Source organism: Elephantulus edwardii, unplaced genomic scaffold, assembly GCF_000299155.1.
Source record: "Elephantulus edwardii isolate Elephantulus edwardi_28Jun2011 unplaced genomic scaffold, EleEdw1.0 scaffold00060, whole genome shotgun sequence".
Classification (NCBI taxonomy): Eukaryota; Metazoa; Chordata; class Mammalia; order Macroscelidea; family Macroscelididae; genus Elephantulus; species Elephantulus edwardii.
Window position 1 is genome coordinate 15312258 of NW_006399810.1, and position 15262 is coordinate 15327519.

Here is a 15262-nt window from a genome sequence, read left to right on the forward strand (position 1 = left end):
ATGGTTTTTCTCATTTATCCTCTTGTTACTAATTTCTAACTTTGTAGCATTGTGGTCTGAGAAGATGCTGTGTATAATTTCTGTGTTTTTGAACATATTAATGCTTGCCTTGTGGCCTAAAATCTGATCTATTTTAGAGAACGTTCCATGCACTTTGGAGAAGAAGGTTACTGTGCATTTTTTAGGTGCATTGGCCTACAAATATCTATGAGATCAAGTTGATTTACTGTATAGTTTAATTCTTCAGCATCTTTGTTGAGTTTCTTTCTGGTTGTTCTATCTTTTCTTAAGAGTGATGTATTGAAGTCATCAACTACTATAGTAGTGTTGTCTATTTCCTTTTTCCATTTTGTTAATGTTTGTTCTATATATTTTTCAGGTCTTTTACTTGGTGAATAGATATTTATTATTGTTATGTCCTCTTGTTCTATTGATCCTTTCAGCATTATGTAGTGACCTTTGTTGACCTTTGTGATGGTTTTTGCATTGAAATTTATTTTATCAGAGAATAATACCACTACTCCTGCTTTTTTCTGGTTACCCTTTGTTTGCTATATTTTTTCCCACCCTTTTAGTTTTAGTCTTTCTTTATCTTCATTTTTTTCAGTTGTATCTCTTGTAGATAGCATATTGATTGATTTGGGGTTTTTATCCAATCTGCTACTCTTTTTCTCTTCAATGATGCATTTATACCATTCACATTCAGTGCGATTATTAAGAGGCAAGGATTTATTGCTATCATTTTGTTGAGTTATTTTTGGTGTTGCTTGTTACTTTGGTCCATCCAGTTTTCTGTGGCACCTTTATAAGAAGGACGTCTCAGTGTTTCCTACAACATGCTGGTCTTAATTTTACAAAATCCTTTAGGTTCTGTTTTTCTGGGAATATCTTGATCTCTCCCTTCATATTTGATGGACAGTTTTGCTGGGTACAGTATTCTTGTTTGACAGTTGTGTTCTTTGAGTTTTCAGTATATGTCATTCCACTGTCTTCTTGTTTGCATGGTTTCTGCTGATAAATGGGTACTTAATCTTATCTGTTCTCCCTTATAAGTTACTCCCTCTTTGTTTCTCCCTCCTGCTTTCAAAATTCTTTCCTTATCTTTGGTTCTGACAAATTTGACTATGATATGCCATGATGTTTTTCTTTTGGAGTCTATTTTATATAGTGTTTGCTAAGCTTCTTGAATATATATTATTGCATTCTTCATTATGTCTGGGAAGTTTTCTTCTAGTAATTATTCTACAACTTTTTCAGTGCCTTTACTTGCTTCTTCCTGTTCTGGGATTCCAATGATGCACATGTTCTTTCTCTTGATGGTGTCCCATCAGATCAAAATGACAGATTTACTTTTCTAGGTTGATTTTAAATATTTTTATTTGTTTTGCTGTTGAGAATACACACAGCCAAACATACACCAATTCACAGTTTCTCCTTGACAGTTCAGGGCAGTGCTTGCATTCGATGGCTGTCATCCCTGTCTTTCTGAGTTGTATTTCCTCCATTTCGTAAATTATTATTCCTTTCAAATGTTTATTTTCTATTGTTAATTTGATCCCATGTAGGTAGTTTTTAAAAGAGTATTAATAATCAAGGCAGACTTTTATTTTTCACTAGTTAAGCTATTTGGTTTTAAGAAGATTTTTAAAGAATTATTTGTGGCTTAAGGGTTAAAGATTATTTCAAAGTGGTTTGGGGATTCAGTCATCCTCCATGCCTTCAGAAAGCCTAGGGTTCAGAAGAATTTGAAATTCTACTTTGCCTTTCCCTCTCTTATGATAGTTAGTCTATAAAAACTTTCTGCTCTGTTCTTTTGGTCTCAGGGCAAAGGAAGCAGTAGCTCCTGTAGGCCATTAGCCACACTGTCCTCCTGTCTTTCCTGACACGCCTTCTTCCTCCTGTCATGATACTTTCATCATCTGTTGTTTCAGGAAAATAAAAACTATTTGCTTTGTCTTAGAAGATCACTTGCAAGATTGTAAAAGGCACACAAAGAACTAACAGAGAGAACAGAGCATAAAATAAGTTGATTGGCATGTCTCATGATACTTGACTCTAAACCGAAAACAAATGAACTAAGTCCTGGGAGATATGTAGTTGTACAGAGAAGCCTCAGAAGCTGCTCTTTTTTTTCTTTTCTTTTCTTTGTTACAAATACTAATTATCTTGTAAAATTTTATCCAATTTTATTTCACTTTTTACAGGTATACAACTTAGTAATGTTGCGTTGTTGTTTGTTAGGTGTTGTTAGCTATAATTCACAGTGACTGAATAGCAGATTTGTACTTTTCCCTAACCCGTGCCGTCCAGCTATCTCTGCTATATGACATGTACAAAGTATGTGAGATGAAGCTTCATCATTTTTTTCTTCTAAGGAATACCATAATTGCATTTTCTGCAAGAGACTTATTTGTTCTCTTTGCAGTGCATGGGATAATCAGTCATCTTTTCCAACACCACAACACAGAAGTATTGACTGTTCTGTCTTCTTCATTCACGCTCTAACTTTCAGATGCATAACAAATCACTAAAAACAACATGGCTTGAATCAGGTGTACCTTAGTCTTTAAACTAACATCATTGCACCTTACCACTTTGGAGAGGTCCTTGATTGTCAATTTTTCCAGTGTAGCATGTCTTCTGATTTCTTGACTGCTGGTACCAAGTGTCTTTGTTGTAGATCCAGGCTAGAGGAAATCATTAGCAATGTCAGTCTTTTTTTTTTTTTTTAATTTGTCATGATGTAACCTATTGATTCAGTGGTAAGGATTTCTGTTTTCTTTATTGAGATGTAATCCATATTGGAGGCTATAGTCCTTGATCTTTTTTTTTTTTTTTATATTGATTCAGTGGTAAGGATTTCTGTTTTCTTTATTGAGATGTAATCCATATTGGAGGCTATAGTCCTTGATCTTTTTTTTTTTTTTTAGTCCTTGATCTTTGTAGCAGGTGTTTCAAGTCTTCTTCACTCTCCACAAGCATACTTGTGTCATTTGCATAATTAAGGTTGTTGATAATCCTAATGCCACATTCTTAAAGTCCAGCTTCCTGAATATCTTACTTAAAATACAGATTGAACAAGTATCCTACTTAGCCAGTAGGAGATATAAAATCTTAATACATGCTACAGTTTGGATGGAGCTTGAAGACTTTATACTGAGTGAAGTAACTTATTGGTGGCACTTAAAATACTCAGCTGCACAGGTCTACCTTTTATAAGGTTTTCCTAGCACCATAAATGGAAGCTCATTACTTTATAATTGATAACTTCTTCACTCTCTTTCCTCTTTCTTACTATACTTGTTGTTTTTTGGTTGGAACTGACCTATAGCTGACCCTTCAGTGGGTTTTCAGAGGCTGTTAATCATACATTTGCCTGGACTTATATTTTTCTTTGAGTGATACCATGCAACATTTGTACTTCAGTGACTGACTTCACTCAGCACAATGTCATTAGGCTTCACCAAATTACCACATGTATCAAGACTTCATATCTTCATATCTCTTCATAATTCTTGTTATTAGGTGCTGCCCAGTCAAGTACAACTCATAGCCATCCTATGAATAGTTGCCCTACCTGGTGCCATCCTCATCATGTCTGGCACACCAGAGCCCATGGCTGAAATCACCATATCAGTCCTGTTGAGAATCTTCCTCTCCTTCATTGACCTTCCATCATTCCAAGCATAATGTCTGTTTTTGAGGAATAGCCTCTCCCAGCTACATGTCCAAAGTATGAAATATGAATTTTTGTCTCCAAGGAGCAACTTGTCTGTACTTTCTTCCAAGACATATCTGTTTGTTGCTTTGGCAGTCCATGGGATATTCAGTACTTTTCCTCCAGCACCACAACCCAAAGGCATCAATTATTCTTCTGGAATCCTTGTTTGTCATCCATCTCTGTGATAGTCTTCTCAGTTACCAGCATAGCAGGTGACTGAGAAGACCATGGCCTGAATGATGCAGTATTTCATTGTATAAATGTACCATGGACATTTAGGTGATTTCTACTTTTTTACTATTGTGAATATTAGCCTACGTGATATTTAAGTCTAGAAGTGAAATGGCTGGGTCATATGGTAGTGCTGTTTGTTCAGGTTCTCCTACACAGTTTCCCCATTTTTCAAAGTGGCTCTACTAATTTGCATTCCCACCAGCAATGGATAAGTGTTCCAGTTTCCCCACATCCTCACCAGCATCTGTTGTTTTCTGGTTGTGTTTGTTTGTTTTCTTTCATCTTTACCAACATAGTGACAGAGGTCTATAATCTTTTGCTGTTAGTGATCTTATTATCATAGTATATAATCCATTATTAAAAGACAAACCCTTGCATATTTTCTAATTTATGGTTTCAGATTTTACATTTATATCTTTAAATTTTTTTTTATATGGAGGGAGGTATGGATCTAGCTTCATTTTTCTGAATGTGGAAATCCAATTTTCCCAGGACCAATTATGGAAGACACAATTCCTTCCCTGTCAGATAGATTTAGTATACTCATCAAATAAATTTACCATAGATGTATAAGTTTATTTCTGAACTCTTAATTCAAATCCACTGGTCTGTGTGTCTATTATTTTGCTAGTCTGATGCTACAGAGAGGTAAAAATGTTACTACACTAGTATCAGGGCATTTTAATTAGTGTACCTATATAATATTTTTAAACCAGGAAATGCAAGTCATCCTACTTTGTTATTTTATTTTAGTGGTTACTCAGGTCCTCTTGCTATTTCATAGCAAGTTTAGGATTTAAAGATTTTAAATCTTTTTCAGCATAGTTGCCTAATGTATTACACTGTTTGATTTCTGACTGCTGCTTCCACAGGTGTTGATTACTGATCTACATAAAGTCATGTTGCCTCCTACTCAAATGTATACTGAAGGCTATATAGTCTTTGAGCTTCCTGAGAAATCTTCCTTTTCTGCAAACAAGATTGTGTACACCTGAGTATTGAAGGTTCTTGATGAGTTTCCCTCCATTATTGATGTCACATTTCTCCATATATCCAGTTTTTCAGATTATTTGCTTCATACAGATTATGTTCAAAAGGCATAACCTTGATGAACACCTTTTCTGACTTGAAGCCATGCAGTTCCTCTTGTTGTATCTGAACCATGGCCTCTTGATCTATATACAGGTTCTTTTTTTCTTTTCTTTACCTTCACTCTACTCTCACTGCTATCCTCTCACCCTTCTCCATTCATAGCCAAACAAGTTATGTACTTTGCAAAAATTTTATTTCTTCTACTTAATTTTTTTTCTTTACTCCCATGTCTTCCCTTGGTTCTCTTAATATGTGTGGAAACTGGAACACTTATTCATTGCTGATGGACTGCAAAGTAGAGCCACTTTGAGAAATGGAGAAAACATGTAGTTTACAAGATTCAGTCTGTATAAAAAGAATTTCTTAGCTCTTTAAATTAGTTGTCTTAACATTAACAGTCTTACACCATAATTACCCTTTTGAGACTGACACAGTGTCACTCACCATATTTTTGTTGTTTCCTCCATGTTGTGCAACATTTTACAAATTGATGTTAATATTTCCATGACACATAATACTTCATTGTGTGAAGGTACCATATTTTTTTTTAGTAATTCATCAATTGATGGGCCCTTGGATTGTTTCCAAATCTTTGCTATAATATACAGTTTGTGAGTATGTTGGTTTATGTAGGAGTTTGTATTTCTTTGGAATATATACTGAGCAGAAATTTGCTGGATCAAATGCTCTTTCTATTGCCAGCTTCTGAGGAAATTCCAGATTGCTTTACAAAGTGGTTGCACCTCTATACATACCTACCAATAGTAAGATGAGAGTTTCAGTCTCTCCATAACTTTGCCAGCATTTGGGGTGTTTTTTTTTAATGTCTTATTGGACATTGCTGTTTTTCTTGCAGTAAGATGATATCTCATTGTTGTTTTAATCTCCATCTCCAGTAGCTAATGGGGAGGAAAGAGATGAATGTTCTTCAGTAGGTGGATTGACACAGTGACTGCAGCAATGGTCTAGAGTGTGTCACAGATTGTGATGATGGCACAGGAGAGGACAGGGTTCAGACCTGTTGTTCATGGGGTCATTGTGAGTCATATTTAACTCAATGGCATCTAACAACCACAACACAATTAGTAATGCTCTTAGCATTTCTCCCCCCCTCCCCAGTGGTTAGGGTATCGTTCTTTAAACTTCAGATTTCACCATTTTATAGTTATTTGAGTGACATAAAGAAAGGTAATTTCTTATTCAGCCATTCATACACATTTTGCTCTAGTGCATTAGTTTCAATTCTCACAATGTAATCAATCACACTTTCTCCTACTTCCTCCCTGTCATTCTGCTTTCCATTAACCTTTCTACACCTCTCAGCATCTTTCTTTAGTGATGTACTGGTCATCCTTTTACAGGATGTTGGCTTTCTTTTTTTTTTCTTTTTAGATGTTCGTGAAAGTTTATAAAGAACTTGGATTTCCATTCATTCATCGTTGCACATTTTGTGTTTGTGAGCCAAAGAATGTCTTCTTTGGTCATAGTGTCTATGCATATCCTCTATTCATTTTGTAATTAGATTATCTTTTTCTTGTTGAGGTTTTTTTGGGTTTTGTATACATTTTAGAAATTAGTCTCTTGTGAGATCTTTCAACAGATTTTTTTGACCCCCCTAGTCTGTAGTTTCTCCTTTTAATCTTCTCGAGAAGCCTTTTGATAGGCAGGACATATTCCTTTATTATTATTATTATTATTAATTTTAATGAAAATTTACGGAGATTTTGGGTTATCTTTAAGCAGTGCCAATCAACTAGTTTCTATTCCGTTGATTGTGCATCAGTTATACTTGATAATCTTTTTAAGCCATAGTTTAGGATTCTTCATTTTGCCAAAATTGTGATCATTGGGTTTTAAACCATAGTCCTTGGTCCATCTTTAGTTTTTGTTTTGTATATAGTGTGAGGTATGAGTCTCATTTCAATTCACTGCAAAGAGACATCCAGTTTTTCCAGCATCCTTTGGTAAAGTTGTTGTTGTTATGTACCTTCGAGTCGCCTACAACCCATAACAACCTGAAGCCTGCCCTGTCCTGAGCCAGTCTCACTGATTCCAATTCACCCCATTGCTCTAGTTTTGTGTAAACCATCTCATCTAGGGTCTTCCTCCCCTGCACTGACCCTCCACCCTTCCAAGCATGATGCCCTTTTGTCTACTTAAACAAATTTTATTTGTGTCAAAGGTCTGTAGTCTCTCCATAGATGGATTTATTTCTGGTTTCTCAATTTTATTCCACTTATCAAAGTACATATATATACATATAGATGCACATACCAGGGTCGCACTATCTTAAGTACAGTGGCTGTGTAGTGTGTTTTGAGATCAGGAAATGTGAGGCTTCCTACTTTTTCTTCTTCAGGATTGCTTTGCTTACCAAGGGTCTTTCCCCTTTCCATAGGAAGTGGTAATTACTTTTTCCTTATCTTTGAGAAATGACAATGGTGTCTGCACAGGGATTGCATTGTATTTATAAATTGTTTTGACATTACTTCCACTTTCACAGTGTTAAGTCTTTTGATCCAAGAACATAGCATATTTTTCTATTTATGTAGGTTTCTTTGGGTTTCTTGTAGTCGTGTTTCATTTTTTTATTTTCTTAAGGCCTTTTATATCTCTGGTTAATTTTTTCCTAAATATTTCATCTTTGGGGTGACAACTGTAAATAATATGTTTTTTCTTATTTCCTCCTCAGAGTTTTCTTTGTTACTGTAGAGAAATCGGAATGATTTTTGTACACTTTGCTGAACTGAACTATTAGACTGAGTAATTTTCTTATTCTTTGGAATTTTCTCTGTATATTGTTATATTATCTGCAAATAGTTTTACTTCCTCTTTCCAAGCTTGGTTGCTTTTATTTCCTTTGTACCTTACTGCTCCAGCAGCACTTTCAGTATGGTCCTGAATGGGACTGGTGGTAACGCAAGATCTGGTCTGGTTTCAGTTCACAAGGGAAATGCCTTCAATCTCACTCCATTAAAAGTAATATTGGCTACTGGCTTTGTACATTGTTTTAATTATGCTGAGGAATTCCTGTTTATTCATATTTTGTTGAATATTTTAATCAGGAAAAAGATGATTAATTGTCAAATGCCTTTTGTGCACCAATTGAGATGGTCATTTGATTCTTTTCCTTTATTTTACTGATGTAGTGAATTAAGATGATTGTTTTTCTAATGCATACCTACTTTGAATCCCTCTTGATACTAGAATGGTTAATTTTTTAATGGTATGAGTTAAACCGAGCGGCTCCTTGGAGGCAAGAATTCTGAGGCTTCGTCTGACATACTTTGGACATGTTGTTGTACGGAGGGACAGGTCCTTGGAGAGGGACATCATGCTTGGTAGGGAGGAGGGACAGCGCAGGAGAGGAAGGCCCTCTATGAGGTGGATTGATTCATTGACTAGGGTAATCAGATGGGTGTGTCGGAGACGGTGCAATTGGCACAGGACAGAACAGAGTTTAGGGCTGTTGTACATAGGGTCGCTATGAGTCGCAAACGACTCGACAGCACTAAACAACAACAACAACCTGATGGATTCATTTGGAAGTTGATAACTTTTTGCATCTATGTTCATGAGAGATAGAATTTTCTTTTTGTAGTGGTGTCACTGTCTTTATTTTTACAATTATACCTTCTTTTTTGAATGTATTCGGGAGTATTACTTCTCTCTCTATATTCTGAAATAGTATGAGCAGAATTAGTGTCAGCCTTCCAACTGGTGAGACATTAGTTGGGATTGTTTTATGATCTCTTCAATGGCTTCTTTCATAAAGGGTCTGTTCAAATTTTTTACCTCCATTTGTTAGTTTTGGTAGGCAGTGAGTTTCTGAAAAATGCGTTCATTTCCTCCAGATTTTCACATTTATTGGAATATAGTTCTTCATTTTGTAGTTATTACTGTGTACTATCAATTTGTAGTTAACCCATAGCTGACCCTGCAGAAGGTTTTTAGAGGCTATAAATCACATGGGAGGAGACGGTCCATATTTCTCCCACAGATTTGAACTGCATGTCTTTGGGTTTGCAGTGTATCTCCTTACCATTAGGCCACCAGAGCCCCCTATAGTTCTTCAGTTTTAGATAGTTGCATTATGTCACTCCCTATTCACTCCTTATATAGGTTAGTTGTGCTCTCTCCTTCTTTACCTTCATTAGATTTGCCAGGGCTTCTTCCTCAGTCTTTGCAAAAAACGGACTTCTAGTCTTGGTTGAGGAAGCTCTGGTGGCCTAGTGGCAAGAAGCTGTGCTGCAATCCTGAAGGCACGTGGTTTGAGGCCACCAGCTGTTCCATGGGAAAATCATGGACAATCTCCTCCTGTGAGTGCCTCTGAAACCCCAGCGGTGGGTCAACTATGGGTTGGTTCTGAGTCTACGGTAAACAACAACAACAGTCTTCGTTAGTCTAGTCTAACAAAACCAGAAAGCCTAGTCTTGTTAATTTTTTGAAATGCTCTTATGTTTTATATTCCATTTATTTTTTTTAAATTATTTTTATTTTATACTGGCTTATTTACAAAGATCTAATACATTATTTTTTACACTCTCTCTTTCCCACTTCCTTCACCACCCCTACCCATCAAATTGTGCAACCCTATGATTAATACCCCCCCACCACAACCCCTCACCCATCCTCACTTCTCTGCTTCCACCCTCCATCCCCCCTCCTTGGATCCTCATACTCATTCTACAATAATGGTTTTATACAGTATTTGTCCTTATGGGACTGAGTTAATCTGCTCAGCATAATGCTCTCCAGTCCCTCCTAAATTAGGTAGAAATTACAAAATCATTGCTCCTGGGTGCCATAATTTCTCAATCCATTCGATTGTGGTTGGACATCTGGGCTCTTTCCATGTTCTTGTGATGGTGAATAACACTGCTATGAACATTGGTGTACAAGTCTCTGTTTGTTCCTTAATTCTTATTTTCTTGGGGTATATTCTAAGAAGTGGAATAGCTGGGTCTTATGGAATTTCTGTGTTTTGTGCTTTTTTTTTAAGGTGTATTAACATTTAATTCTCAAAAGTATACATATTTTATTATAAAAACCTCCATTCCCAACCCAACCCTCCAAACTTGGTATTATTCAAGCAACAGCAAGTCCAACACAGCAGGGAGCAGAGAAGACAGGAGGTTCCTCAGAAAGCAGGCTGTGCTGTGTGTTTAGCTTTTTTGAGGAAGTGCCAAACTGCTTTCCAGAGTGATTGTACCATTTTACAATCCTACCAACAATGTATAAAAGTTCCTATCTGACCACATCCTTTCCAACGTTAATTACTTGCTGCCCTGTTAAACTTTGCCTCTGCTACTGGAGTGAAAGGGTATCTTATTATGGTTTTGATTTGCATCTCTTTTATCGCCAGTGATTTGGAGCATTTGCTTATGTGTCTGTTGGCTATCCGAATATCTTCCTCTGTGAAAATTCTTTCCATGTCTTTTGCTCATTTTGTAATTGTGTTATCTGTCTTTTTCTTGTGGAGGCCCAGGAGTACTCTGTACATTTTCATTATGAGACTCCTGTCTGAGATGACATTATCATCTCATTTCATTTATTGCTGTATATTTCGCTTATCCTTATCTTTATTATTCCTTTTCATCTGGAGTTTACTATGGGCTTTGATTGGTGTTCTTTTTTGCAATTGTTGGAGTACTGATTTTGGATCTTCTTCTTTTTTTGATGTGTTTGTTATAGAATTACTTCCAGGTGTCTTCTTTAAAAATTATTTTGCCCTGAATTTGAAATTATGTAGATTAAAGTTTTTGTCTTTGCTCTATTTGGAGTTCATATTTATGATATAATTTTACTCATTCTTTCCCTAAGATTTCTGTTTCTTTATATTTTTATGTCTCCTATATAAGATAAATTTTTCATGTGTAAAAATGATCTTTTTCTTATGATTTTTAAATTTAGTCAAATCAGTATTTATTATTAAATTAAACATATTTTATTTGGACCCTTACATTTGATATGCTTCTGGTTCAGTATTTCTTTGGGTTTTATGTTTTACTTCATAATATGTTTTGTATGCATTTCTTTAGATCATTTCAAAGTGAGTTGGTTTTTTCCCCCCTAGGGCTTATCTTTAGCAACTTAAAGAGTATACCTAACTTCTCTTGATTCTGTATATTGGACATTGAAGAAAGTAAGATGTTTTTACTGTTCTCCATCTAGTAAAAATTTTCAAAATTTAGTTATTTTCATGGTTTGACTTTTGCCTGTTGAGTGAGACTTTATAAAGGAAATTGGTTTTTCGTTCAACAGTTAATACACATTTTGTTTCATGACACTGACTCCAGTCCCCACCATGTAACAGTTCTCTTCCTCTCTCTTCACTGTGTGAAATGGAAAGGGGAACTTTCCATTTGTTCTTTCTTAGCCCTGCCTGCCTTCGGGGCTTTATCCTTGGGCAAGTGCTATCCTTTACTCTTGTGTGGCTATTTCATCTACAGAGTTATATATGTCTGCCCTTGTTGTTACTCATTTGTATGTCTGTTTTTTGGTTGAAGATTGAGCTTGAGGGGTGGTTTCAAGGATTACGTTATATAGGTTGAGGGTGGAAGTGTCCCATGAGTCTCTATGAAACCAGAAAGCCTATCCATTTTTATGATTGAATTTTGTTCTACAGTTTTCTTCTATCCTGTACTTTCTGGTGGCTGAGTGGTAAGGTTGTGTAGTTGCCAATCCAAAGACACACCATTCAAAACCACCAGAGCATCAGCTGTGCTTTGACTTGATGATACACACCACCACCATCAAAATTGTGATCTTTTTCAGAGCAGTCAGCAGTCACTTTGTCTTTTTTTTCGCTGACACTCTTTTTTGCTGACCCTCTATCTTTCCAAGTTCGATGGCCCTTTCCAAAGAAGAACCTCTCCTAGCAATATGCCCAAATTATGTGAGGCAAAGCTTCACCATCCTCACCTCTAAAGAGCATCCTGGTTGTACTTTCTCAAAGACATTTCTGTTTATTCTTTTGGAAATTTCCAGGATATTCAGCATTCTTCACCAACACCACAACTGAAAGGCATTGATTCTTCTTCTGTAATCCTTATTCATTGTCCAGCTCCCAGGTGCATAGCAGATAACTGGAAAGACCATAGTTTGAAACAGGTACACCTTAGTCTTAAAACTGACGTCATTGCTTTTCAGGACTTCGGAAGGTCCCTTACAGCAGACCATCTCTTGCTCTCCTGACTGCTGGTACCAAAGGTGTTGGCTTTTGATCTAAGAAAGATAAAGCCATTGACAATTTCAATCTTCTTTCTATCTATCATGATGTTGTTTATTGACCTGGTAGTGGTGAGGACCTTTGTTTTCTTGTTGTTAAGATGTAACCCATATTGAAGGTTGTAGTCCTTGATCTTCTGCAGCAAACAAGGTTGTGTCATCTGCATAACACAGGTTGTTAATGAATCTTCCTCCAATCTTGATGTCACATTCTTCTTCATAAACTCTAGTTTCTGGAATATTTACTCAGACTGAATAGGTATAAAGGATACACCTTTCTTGCTTTTAAATCAGGCAGGATTCTCACTACTAGTCCCCTTGCCTAGGTTTGTTCTTCTTGTTGTTGGGTATCACGGAGTAGACTCCAGCTCATAGTATCCTTCTTTGGTGGAGTAGAATTGTGCCACAGGGGTTCTCAGGTTGTAATCTGCAGAGGAGCAGATTGCTGAGTCTTTTCACCAATGAAATAAATAGCTAGTGAGTTCAAATTTGTGACCTTTTGGTTCGCAGCGAAGCACTTAGCCACTGCATCACTAGGGCTCCTTTGCAAATGGTTTTTTGTTTTTATTTTTGTTTTAAATTTTATTTTATTAATTCTAATGAACATTTACAGAGATTTTGGATTTTCATTTATTCATTATTGTACTTTTTCCTTACCCCCCCTCCCCCCATTTCACTCCTCTCTTTGAAAAGCAAAAGATAAACTTCTTCATTGGCAAATGTTTACTAGTTTTCTTTGTTGAAATGAATTTGAGTTGAAAAGGTTTTTTCAGTGTGAATTCTTTACATTTTCAGAATTCTTCATTATTTTCTTTCATATTTGAGGGCAGCTACTAAATCCTTAGGAGCTACTTTTTTATCCAAGGACTTGATAGGCATTATTCCTGTTTCTATCATGGAATGTTTCTCTGGAGAAATTAGAGGCCAGCTTGATTTTTTCCTTTCTTTTTTCATTAAATCAGAATAGTCAAGAAATCTTTGATGTTTGGAGGGTGTGTGTGTGTGTGTGTGTGTGTGTGTGTGTGCAGCATGTGTACTGATCAGATTTGAGTGGAAAATAGTAGTAGTAATTCAACTGTATTCATAATACTTTATTTCTGTAAAAAAAGATATGAAGTAAATAGGCCCTAATGTTAACATGAATTAAATATAACTGGTGAGTATTAAGAATAAGACTTCATAATAAGTCTTCAATATTATTCTCTGTGCTTCAGAGTATGTTTGAAATTGTTATTATTTTTAGAATTGAAAAATAAAAAGACCTCTAATTCTAAGTCCTCAAACATCAGTATATTTCATGATCCAGTTCAAAGTATGATTGATCATGATGTACATTATTATTTTCCTTACATGTTGACCACCACTCAATTACTAATGAACTTTGAATAAAAAGTCTTTATATTCTGAGTACTTATGATTAGAAATTATAAAATTCTAAATTTAGAATCTGCAGAACAGAAATTATTGGTAACTCCTCCAGAGGTTAGAATTCAATGGGATGTTTGACTAAGTTTGCTAAGTGATTTATATTTGCTAGGTTGGGACTATTTTGAGCCATTTTGTTCTAAACATACAGAACAAATTTAGGGATGAAATACCATGATAACTCAGTAGTGATTCAAGACTTCCTCTCTCTTTTTTTTTTAAATAGCAGCACTCTCATAAGTGCAAGTCATAATAAAAGGGAAGTAAGTCACCTCCATTTTCTTATTTTTATTCTACTTTAGATTTCGGTACTAAGGGATCTTTTTTACATTTGATTTTCCTCTGTGTTCAGGTATATGTCTCGAGTCCACGGTATGCATCCAAAAGAGACCACCCGTCAACTGAGCTTAGCTGTGAAAGATGGTCTTATTGTTGAAACTCTAACAGTGGGCTGCAAAGGTTCAAAAGCTGGTATTGAACAAGAAGGCTATTGGTTGCCAGGAGATGAGATTGTAAGTATATTTAACTTGATACTTGCAGATGCTAATTAAGGGGTTTTAAGCATTATTTAAATACAATCCATAGAAACTGGTTTTCAGGAAGTTAGTGATACTTCACTTTTGCATTTTTAATTAATAATAAGGATTTACATTGGCATGTTGAATACTTTTCTCATGGATTCTTTAGGAGATAACTCACTTTTCAAGAGTTTTTTCTGTTATAATGAATTTAGAAAGGTAATCTAAAGAACAATAAATAGGTCAAAACAAACTAAAACCTATTACAGTTTGTTATGTTACTACCTAGATTTTCCAATAAATTTTAGTAAAATGTTTCAACACAAGATAATCTTGGTATCTTCTAGAAATGCTAAAAGGAATAAACTATCTCCCTAGGTAGGAAGATCATTTTAGTTAGAGGAGTTATTACCAAAACCAGGAGCAATCTTGCATTGGAATTATGTTGCCAAGTACACAGGTTTCAAATGCCTGACCTCCCTGGCCAAGATCATAGTTGACTAGTGACTGCTGCAGTGGTTTTGGATCTAGAACAAAGCAGGAAAGAAATAGTTAATTCTCTTTATGTTTTTAACTGGAGTTTGGTTTTTTCCCCACTTGTATTTATATATTTATTTACATTTTTTTAGATTAACCCCAGGTTATGAATGCACAATTTACGAATGACATCAGTATCTCCTTTAATGTGAATTTGCTCTTTCTTTGAGATGAGCGAATCAACCTCTACTCTCACCAAAGTCTTTATCACAGTCATCTTCACTTATTGCAACCAGAGCTTCTAAATCATTGAAAAGGCAGCCAGCCTTTGTTTGTACTTTGTTTGTAAGGCTAACTAAGAACTGTAAACACCTGTTCAGAATCCCCTAAAAATACCACTTAGAGTCACAAGAACAGATTGAATTTGTAATCTGGGAACTGCCTACATATAAATTTATACTCAGGGGCACATATAGAAGTGCTTTTTTTCCTTAAATAAGATTTATTTCTTTTTTTTTTTAATTTTTCTTTTTACAGAGATTTTGGATTTCCATTCATTCATTGC

General features: G+C 35.6%; 1 protein-coding gene across 5 annotated transcripts in view; it reads left to right on the forward strand.

The window, feature by feature from the left end:
• The window catches only part of ZMYND11 (zinc finger, MYND-type containing 11), a 137102-nt gene that overhangs the window by 67480 nt on the left and 54360 nt on the right, over window positions 1–15262 (forward strand). For 4 of the 5 annotated variants that reach the window (XM_006887664.1, XM_006887665.1, XM_006887666.1 and 1 more), the window contains exon 2: window positions 14055–14214. In XM_006887664.1, the coding sequence (XP_006887726.1) occupies window positions 14055–14214 (160 nt within the window). Of the gene's footprint in view, window positions 1–14054; window positions 14215–15262 lie in introns of those variants that run through there. The other variant, XM_006887668.1, reaches the window with a different exon arrangement.